At 38.3% G+C, this 10,132-nt stretch overlaps 1 protein-coding gene across 1 annotated transcript; it reads right to left on the reverse strand.

The window, feature by feature from the left end:
- Positions 1 to 811: 811 nt before the first annotated feature.
- Positions 812 to 8,406, reverse strand: LOC101408634 (stromelysin-1). The gene is made up of 10 exons (XM_004427395.3): positions 8,302 to 8,406; positions 7,269 to 7,513; positions 7,028 to 7,176; positions 6,793 to 6,918; positions 5,049 to 5,207; positions 4,692 to 4,836; positions 3,663 to 3,796; positions 3,096 to 3,255; positions 1,968 to 2,071; positions 812 to 912 (listed from the first exon to the last, which is right to left on the reverse strand). The coding sequence occupies exons 1-10, from the start codon at positions 8,404 to 8,406 to the stop codon at positions 812 to 814; spliced, it is 1,428 nt and encodes a 475-aa protein (XP_004427452.2).
- Between the last annotated feature and the right edge of the window lie 1,726 nt (positions 8,407 to 10,132).

The raw sequence follows: 10,132 nt of genomic DNA on the forward strand, positions 1-10,132 counted from the left end.
CAAAATGAGTGCAAGAGGATATTGTCATGTGTGAATAGGGTGGATATGAGCGCATTTGTTTGCTAGGGCAGGGAAAGGGGCTCTACTGAGGAAATATATAAGAAAAAGGAAAAGAAGAAGAACAGGCTTGATTTCTCCACCTGAAAAACGAGGTGTGTGAGCTAGGTGATCTGCTATAATCGTAAGATTCTGCTTCACATTTTTTTCCAGAGCCTGCCCTGCAAGGTGACAGCTTTCCTAGATCTTTCTCCTAGGGTATGTCAGAAACACATATAATGTCTGGGTGGTAGAAATAAGCATCCGGTTTTTAGGGTACCCGAGAAGGGCAAGTAGTAGATTGTCTTCAGTTCTAGAAGAGCCCATTGTGAGGCCCCAGCCACAGAGACCCTGATCCTAACACCACTGCCTGAGGATATCAGGCTATCTTCTGCTCAGTCTATAATGTGCCCAAGATTGTGAGGATGACTTGTTCTTGAAACAAACAAACACACAAAACAATAAAATAAAATAACTGACAAACCTTCTTTATTAAATAACAAGCAAATAGTCTATATACAGTCACTTGTCTGTGGCACATGAGTGTTTTCCCTCCTCCTATGGAAGGCTACTCCATGTGACCAAAGTGCAAGGTCAGCAGCCCATCTGAATGCCCTGCAATATGTGAAGCTGATTGGCAAAGCACACAGCTCACACTCGCGTTCTCAAGTCACTGCACACGCAGGAGAAAAGGAACTTTCAATTCACAAAGACTTAGGTGCAGAATTATTAGCGTCGTTTAAAATGCCCATATTGTGCCTGCTAAGCATCTCTCCTAACAATTAAACCAACTGTTACTCTTCAAAACATGTGTCACTTTCTTTGCATTTGGGTCAAACTCAAACTGTGAAGGTCCACTGAAGAAATAGAAAAACCCTGCAAATACAGACAAGGGAATTAGTGAGATATTTTTTCAAACAAACAAATTTGCAACATACCAAACTCAGAATAGTAGATAACTAAAAATAGAAAATGTTTACAGAAATTTGCTATGCACCAGGGACTATGTTAAGCATTGTACATGACTTTTGTTTTCATTTATTTCTGCAACAATCCTATGAGGTAAATATATCTACTCCATTTTACAGATGAGCAAGTTGAGTTTCAGACAAATTTAGATGCTTGCCCAAGGTCACTCAACAAGGAAAGGACAGAGACAGCACTCCATACCAGTTCTGTCTGACAGCAAAGCCAGGCTCCAAGTTAATAGGTTATTCTGCTTCCAATCAGGTAAAATTCTCTGCTTCTTTGGAAACTACAATCTCTTTATTTTCTGTCTTCCACACTCCTCCTCTCCTTTCCCCATATTGCAGCCTGAGGGACATTTCTGGTCCCAGAGATGCACAGTAACTCTTGCAGAAAACCAGACGACTATCTATGGCTCTGCCATCATGGTGCTCAGGTTACCTTTCACTAAAGATCATCGGCCTCCAGCCACAGGATGTTTTTTTTTAAACTTTGGCCACATGGAAAGGTAAGTATTTGCAGCTGACCGAGGTGGGCAATGACTGACTCCTGAGGAAAGACAGAGAAATCTCCCTGGGCGTTAGTAGCAGCAATAGGATGGAGTGGAGGAGGAAGCCAGCCAGCCAGTATTAAACTTGGCCACACTACTTGAGGGGATTTTTATACTGACAGAGTAATCTGAAAGGTAACAACTCTAAATGTAAGGAAGTGACTCTTGAGCACTTCAGTTTTATTTGCATGTGTAAAATAGAGTAGAGAAATTTGTGTTAATTATCTTTATGATCAAAACTTATATGAAGTAGTCATGTAATTGGTATAAAACTGGTAAGTTGAAATTCAGGGGAGGGAGGAGGAAACTGGTTAAAGGAAACCTGTTGTTAAAAATTACTTCAATTCTCCTCTTGCCCCTGATTCCATAGAACCTTTCAAGTGCCCCGTTGCCAACAAAATGAGTATCCTCTTACCAAATGATTCAAAAACAGCATCAACCTTTGAGTCAACCCCTGGAAAGTCTTCTGCTATTTGCTTGGGATAGCCTGGCTCCATGGACTGTCTCCTTTCATCAAATCTGCACCGAGTAAAAGAAGTACAGCTCAGCATCGCATAGAGTCCATGTTACCAAAATGCATAAATCATGTTAGGTTTAACGTGGAATTCTAGTAAGCTTTCCAAGTACTGCAAATAAATGTCAAACACATGTAGCACTACAGAAATATGTGATTTTAGCGGTACTGCAAATTTAGCTTTTAAAACTGTATCTCCTCCAAGAACAGAGGCAACATCCTGATTTAGCAGATGCCGTTTGTTATCATATTTCTTAAGCCTGGACAGAAAGGATTTTAATCATCTTTCTATCACAAAATCATTAGGAGTGAACAGATACATAAAGTGAATTGAATCATTCATCTCAAATAAATACAAATTTCAAGTTCTCTACCATCATGGGCTCATAAATGCCCTCCCCACCCTGCACATCTGGACTTCCTATGGCAGCCTCCTAGGAAAAAGAATTGAGACGAGAAGCAAGGCACAGTAAATGTGTTTTGGACTTGTTGTCTGGACCTTGGTTGGTCTGCCCAGATGTCTCAGAGTCTGGGCAGATGGCTCAGGAATCAGTCTTTCTGGGAGTTCTGGGTTCTATCCATGAAACTGGACTGTTATTGCTCATCATCCTCTTAAACAGGCAGAGGTAATGAACGCGTGAGGGAAAGGGAAGGCTTTGAGAATCATATAGTAAAGTTGGGAAGACAAGACAAACACCCAGTGAGACGATGAGTAGACCTATAAGACAGTGGGAAAGGAATGCTAGAGTGTGGCCTGGATGCTCAGGGCTTTTTTCAAAAAAGAAAAGCTCAGTTGGGTTTGGAGCCCAGCAGGGAAATCTTCACGGATGTGGTGGGACTTGAGCCAGGACTTGAAGGATGGGTGGAATTTGGGTAGGTGGAGGGAAAAACAGGGCACTCCAGGCAGGCGGGGCAATAACACAGAGGGAAGCTCTAGCCTATTGCACAAAACAGGAGCACTTAAGAAACACTTGTTATCCGGCGCAGCTGTATTTGATGGTAAGCACATTCCCACAGTCGTCTAAATACCTCCAGTATTTGTCCTCTACGAAGAAGTATGTTTTCTTCTTTTCCTTATCAGAAATGGCTGCATCTATTTTCCTTACTGTCGGAGGAAAACCCAGGGAGTGGATGCTTCTTGGGTAACCTGCTTTCTCCTCATTTCCTCTGATGGCCCAGAACTTGTCTCCTGTTAAAAAAAAAATAATAATTCAGAGTCACATTGAATTTATAACAGTTAAGCCTTTGGGTTTAGGAATACGTTTTAGCACAGTTGATTTTCATCATAAAGAGGAAGGCAGAATTTTAGATATAGTCACCAGCTCAATGTAGGCATTTAACAAAAATTTGCAGAGTGAATGAATAAACACAGATCGAATGAGGGAATTTACAACTTTGAGCAATTTATATTCCTGTTTTCACTTTTATCATGTGTAAAATATAAATAAAATAATACCAGTCCTAGTTATTTTTGCATTACTTTAGAGTAACAAAGTAGACAAAATTTGTGATTGTAGAGAAAATTAAAATCTTATTTAATTTTCCTGTGAGAGGGTTTATTTCAACAACTTAAAGAAATTATTATACAATATTTACCTTTAAAAATGAAAACAGTATCTTTGCTAGTAACTTCGTATGCAGCATCTATGTCTGAAGGAAGAGATGGCCAAAACGAAGAGATTGGATGAAATTCAGGTACAGATGTCCTGAAGGTTTTGCGCCAAAAATATCTGAAATATATGTAAAAAAAATGAAAATTGAAAAACAGTCTTTCACCTCTAGCATATTTTCCTCATTGCCCTTCCTTACCCATCTTCCCCCATTCCCTCATCCTCTAGGCTCAATGACAGACAGAAATCAGGTATATTGCCATTGCGAAAACATCTTCCCTTTTTTTTTTTGGAAGACTGCCCCAGATCTCCTGCCATCGGATTCCAGAGCAACTTCTATGAAGTTATCCTACCATGCTAATTAATTAGCCAAGTGTAAGCTTTACAAACCTACAAGTGATGCAAAACAGTGTATACGTCATACCATTGTTTACATTTTCAGAAAGACAGGCAGATGTGTGTGTAAGTATACGCACTACATGAGTATACTTTTATATGTGCAAGGAAGAATTCTGGAAGGATATACAAGAGTCCCTGGCTCTAGATGAATCTGTGGAGAACTGGGGAACTAAGAGTCAATGATTTGAGGGAGACTTGCTTTTAACTTTCTCTCCATTTGTGCAGTTTGAATGTTTTATGTCGTGCATATTTATCCAGCAGTGAGTAAATTAATTGATTAAATGTAATGTTATCCTGGTGTCATTTTTAAAGGAGGTAAAGATAAAATTCTGGTTCTAAAGCTCTACATGTGCCCTTTGAAAAGCAACCATGACTTATAACACTTGGGAACAACAATTCAAGGACAAGAATCAAATCATCCTGTCTAAGTCTTTGGAAATGGACTTAAAAATTTTAGGAAAATGTGGAAAGTATAGCACCAGAATGATTTCATGTTCAGAGAAGACATTTTTTTGTTTTAAATATTTAAAAATCTCTATCAAATTTCAGTTTGTTTTCCTTTCTAAGCATTGTACATCACAAGAATAGATAGGAAAATATAATTTTCTGCTCTGACCTGTCTTTAAAGAACAGGATTTCTCCCCTCAGAGTGCTGATTGCGTCAAAGGACAAAGCAGGATCGCACATGGCTAGCGTTCCAGGTCCTGGAGGCACCGAATCCGTGGGCACCACGGGGTCATCAGGGGAGGCAGGAGGAGGTCCTAAAGGAAACAGTGCAGGGATGCAAACATTAGGAGAAATTAGGTGATTTCTCCTAATGAAGTGTTAGGTGATGCTTCTGTCAACTTTTATGCTTTCCAAACATTCTAAAGTGCTTTGAGTTGAACTGCAAATGCTTTATGTAGCATTTTAAAGCTTTCCTGAAGACCTTCATTGAAAAGCTACAATGCCTAATTTTTCCAGCATCACTCACCATAGAGGGACTGAATGCCAGTCACATCATCTTGAGAAAGGGGGAACAGGGCTAAGTCTTTTCTGTAGATTGGGTACATCAAAGCTTTAGTGTTGGTGGAGTGATCGAGACCCAGGGAATGTCCAAGTTCATGAGCAGCAACGAGGAATAAATTGATCCCTATTTAAGAAATCAAAAATAGTAGTTGCTTATTCCTTAAATACACGTACATTACATCTGTTAGCAGTGTATTATATTTATTTACTTCCTGGAAGAACACAGGGCTTTTTTTGTGTTGTTTTTGAGTAATTGATCAATTAATGGATTTAACTACATACTTAATGGAAAGCCAAGTGTTTTTCAAGGCTCATTCTTGAAATCAATCTTTGAGACAAAGTGTCCAGCCATATCCAACTACTCCCCTGTCCAGCCTCGGAAGCCTATTAACGTCATGAGAGCTTGATCCCTTTTCTTGTTCTCTGGAATGGAATGAACCCACTTGTTTAGCACATCACTAAATATTTTTCTTTATTTGTCAATGGAAAGCTAAACACTGTTTGCATGTATTAACATTTGCCGGTTTCAGGCTCAGTTAAATGAATCACAGCTTATTCATCTCAATTCTGAAATCCTTAAACAATCCTAGTCCCGTTATTTTCCATTGGAATATTGCCTGCATAATTTTTCAGCCTCATGATCATTATTAAGTACATATAAGGTCCAAAAATATTAGTAATAATAGATGTCATAGAATTTGCAAGATTAGTTTAAAACATAATATGCCCAATCGTGTCTAGTGTTTGTCACGAAAGAGATTTTGGCCACATAAACACTAGCTGTATTCAGACTTTTTTCTTCACATTGTTAAAAAAACCCATAATGCTGAAATTGGAAGGCATTGGGTAATTATAATTGATATAAAAAGTAAGTCAACTTTACTTATGCAGTTGTTATTTGTGTAACTTGTGATCCTAGCAAAGTTTTCATTTGAGACTTTGCAGAAAGATGTTGTTAATCCAATCAAACCAAGAATTTTATCTAGCACTAACCTCACATTTATACTCTCTACAGAGATTCTGTTTGCATTTTGATTATAAATCCCAATTAAATTTCAGAGATAGTATTATTTGTTTCAGCCAATTGTTTGAAAACTTTGTAAGCCATTCCTTAAAGTATACAGTTGTGAACTGAGTAACATTCTTCTACGTAAGCAGTTTGGACATGGTATTTGGGGGTTAGTCCTTTCTTTCAGAACAAGTCTGTAAAAACTCTTCTTCACCTAGAGAGGGTAAAATGTTGATTTAACCAGAAAAACCTAAATGGGAACCTCAGTTTCTAGAATTTAATTCTCATTTCTATTTTGAAGAGTAAAGAAGTAATTGGGGGAAATTTCCACCTATTGAGTATAAGCAATATCCAGAGTTCATGTTAGTGTGAAGTCAATGCTATACACTCTCCCTTAGATATTAGCAATCTGACATAATGAGAAATTTTTCTTAATTGTGGTGCTAAGATCACACAAGAACCACAATCATCAAAGAAATACTTAATGATGCTTCCTATATCATGCTTGCCAAGACTGAGAATAAACTTTTTAGACATCTGAAAATGTTTTCAATAATAATTAAAACAAAAATACATTCTGCTGATCCTTGACCCAGTGGGAAATCCAGAACATCCCATTTCTTGAATATTCTTAGTTATTAAGAATTTTCCAAGTAAAAAAAGTCAACACCAAAATCTTTCTGAGAGATGTGTAACTAACCTGATGTATCCTTTGTCCAACGTTCATCATCATCAAAGTGAGCATCTCCATTCATGCCCCACCCAGGTGGAAAGGCATGAGCCAAAACTTTTCCAGGTCCATCAAAAGGATAAAAGTCTCCATGGTCTAATAGAGAAAATGTTTTTTATTGAGAAGATAGGTAATTAGAACCTCTTTGGAAGATTTTCCAATAAAACAACACCAGATAAATGGATGCATATCATGGTTTTTTTACCTCGAACTGCAAAAGTGATCATTATGTCAGCCTCTCCTTCATAAATCCTGGAGAATGTAAGTGGAGTCACATCTGCCCAGACTTTCAGAGCTTTCTCAATGTCAGAATCAACAGCATCTCTTGGCAAATCCTGGGTATAATTCACAATCCTGCATGAGAAAAATTGAAGAAGATAATATTTTCTCCTGTGAAAGTAATTGATAAAATCTCAATATTACATCAAAACCTCTGGACCCATTACCTGTAAGTAAGATGGGTTTTCCCCCACTTTGGCGTGCCAGGAAAGGTACTGAACTGACCAACATCAGGAACTCCACATCTGGGTTTGAGCATCACCTCCACAGTGTCGGAGTCCAGCTTCCCTGTCACCTCCAACCCCAGGAACTTCTGCATTTCTTGAATTTTTTTAACAATAGGACCGCTGTCCTTTCTTCTAACAAACTGTTTCGTTTCTTTTCCAAGGTTGTAGTAGTTTTCTAGGTATTCCTAATAGAATAATAAGTATAGTTTTTAGGTCATTCTTATGATTTTTTAGCCTTTTATAGTAAGTTTGTGTAGTTACTCTACTTAATCTATTTGAGGTATTTCTCTAGTTTGCTGAAATCAAAGTAAATGTCAAATATGTTTAATTCTTCAATCACAGACTCTTCCTCACTTTTGTTTTTTCTTTGTAATTAATTAATCTCTGCAGGTTAGTTTGCTGCCAAAGCAATGAGAAGGAAGTGGAAAATTGTGATATATAGCCAGTGATCTTAAAAAAGAAAAATAAAACAATTAAACTTCTTTGGGCATAATTGTATATTTCAGGCACATTATTCAATTCTCTCAATTTTCTACTTCATGCTTCTCACAAGGACCTGGCTTAAGAAAAAAATTGGACAAACCCCTGTATCTAAACATGACACTAGCAATATAAATATCTGGCTAAACTTACATTGGATTAAAATACCTGAAGAAGTTCCAATGCAAATGTTTTATATATTCTTCACTTGTTATTAATGCATCTCAAGCCCCAGTGCTGCTGCTACTATGGTGTTGTGTGATCTTGGGAAAACAGCTCATATTTCTGGTCTTTGTTTCTTCCTCCATGTAGGAGGAATCTGAATAGTGTGATACTGGGATGCTGTCCACATCTAGCACTTTATAACTCTCTGTCCATGAACTATTCCTACCCAGTAAGCTCAAACCATTCCGTATGAGTTTTACAAACGGAAAGCAGAGATGGTTTCCCCACTTGGCCCTATCAATGAGTGAGAGCTGTATCCATTAATTACCTGAACAAGGTCCATGTTGTCCTCCTCATCCCCTGCAGCTCTGTCCAACGGATAGGCTGAGCACGCTGCCATGCACAGCAACAATAGAACTGGAAGAGTCTTCATTTCCGCAGCCTTTACTTAGCTCTATGTTGCCTTAACGCCTTGCTCTTCGCCTACCTTCTTCTAGGTCTACCCTCTGGAGCTCAACTTTTATAGTGTGACAGTGTTTGTTTAGATCACCCACTGCTTGACTCATGATTACTTTCATCCAAGTGGCAGCAGGACTGTTGCCAAAAATCCAAGTCCAAAGTAGGATGATACAGCTTACTACTAACTTCTCTCAACTTTTACAATTTTGCAAGTCAAAACCGTGATTAATCTTCAGGAAATGCTTCCTGTCTTGGTAAGGAGAAAACTAGGGCGTTTTTTTTCCTCTGGCTGAGGTAGGCTGACTGGGCAAAAAGTCAGAATTGTGCAGAACTTTTAAATGAAGTTTTATTTTAAGAAGAACATATTTAAAATCAAATATAACAACATGCAAGTAAATGAAAAGCTGTACATTTATAGCTATAGTTTATACTATTAGATTCTGTAATACGGAATAATAACAAATAAAATTGGAAGGTAGAATTCATTTTTTGAGTCTTTGATTTGAAATCCCTACTATAGTTTTCTGATTGAATTTGTTAGTCCTTGAGGAGGAAAAGCTCACAGGAGGGATAGAACAAAGATTGTGAAGAAGGATGTGTATTCATTCTCTTTTGGTTGGTCTTAATTCTGTACCCAATTTGTTAATAGGTGACAGATCTGTAATATCTGCTTCATAAATACTAGTAAAATTGAAATGATTACATTTTTCACTGGACTGAAATACTCCTCTGTCTTTATCATCTACACCTTACTTATTTTTCAATCTCTTTCCCTCTTCCCTAAATTCAAATTAGTAGATACTTTGAAGCTAAAAAAAAGCCACCCTTGGGGCTGGCCCGGCGCTGCAAGCAGTTAAGTGCGTGTGCTCCACTGCGGTGGCCCGGGGTTCACCGGTTCGGATCCCAGGCGCTCACCGACGCACAGCTTGGCAAGCCATGCTGTGGTGGCGTCCTATATAAAGTGGAGGAAGATGGGCGCAGATGTTAGCCCAGGGCCAGTCTTCCTCAGCAAAAAAGAGGAGGACTGGCAGATGTTAGCACAGGGCTGATCTCCTCACACACACACACACACAAAAAGCCACCTTAAATTCTCTCTTTATTCTGCTCATCTTTTTTCTCTTCTCTTTCCTTCCCTTTTCCTTTTGTTTCCTTTTCTTTGTCAAGTAGAGTACTGCTCACATTAATCGTGTATAGTAAATGCTTGTAGGGAAGACCCTAAACATTCCCAGAAGAAACTTTGTTAAATTTTTTACCATCCTCTCCACACCTACCACCCACCCATCTGCCCAATTAACCTCACCTCCCTACCCTTACAAAAATAAAGCAAAAAAAGAAAATGCAAAAGGGATGCAAATCAGAGGGAGCAAAACTTACACTTATTAAATGTTCACTAAGTGCACCACGTTTTTATTCATCACCACACTTTGTTTTTTCTTGGTTTGCTTGCTTGTTTATTTGTTTACTAAAGAGTGGAACATCTTGGGAGTGAGAATTAAGTAAAATGATGAATAGAAATGTGCAGTTAGTGAAGGTTTAATCAGTTTTGCTCCCTCCCATTTGCATCTCTTTTGCATTTCCCTTTTTTTTCCCTTTGTTTCTTGTATGTTTCTTAATAAATATTGGAGAGATTTCACCCAATGTGTATAAAAGATGTAACTGGATTCCTCCGTGGTAGTAAGATCCCTGTAACTGGAGGTATC

Source organism: Ceratotherium simum, chromosome 7 (genome assembly GCF_057802395.1).
Source record: "Ceratotherium simum simum isolate JZ-2026a chromosome 7, ASM5780239v1, whole genome shotgun sequence".
Lineage (NCBI taxonomy): Eukaryota > Metazoa > Chordata > Mammalia > Perissodactyla > Rhinocerotidae > Ceratotherium > Ceratotherium simum.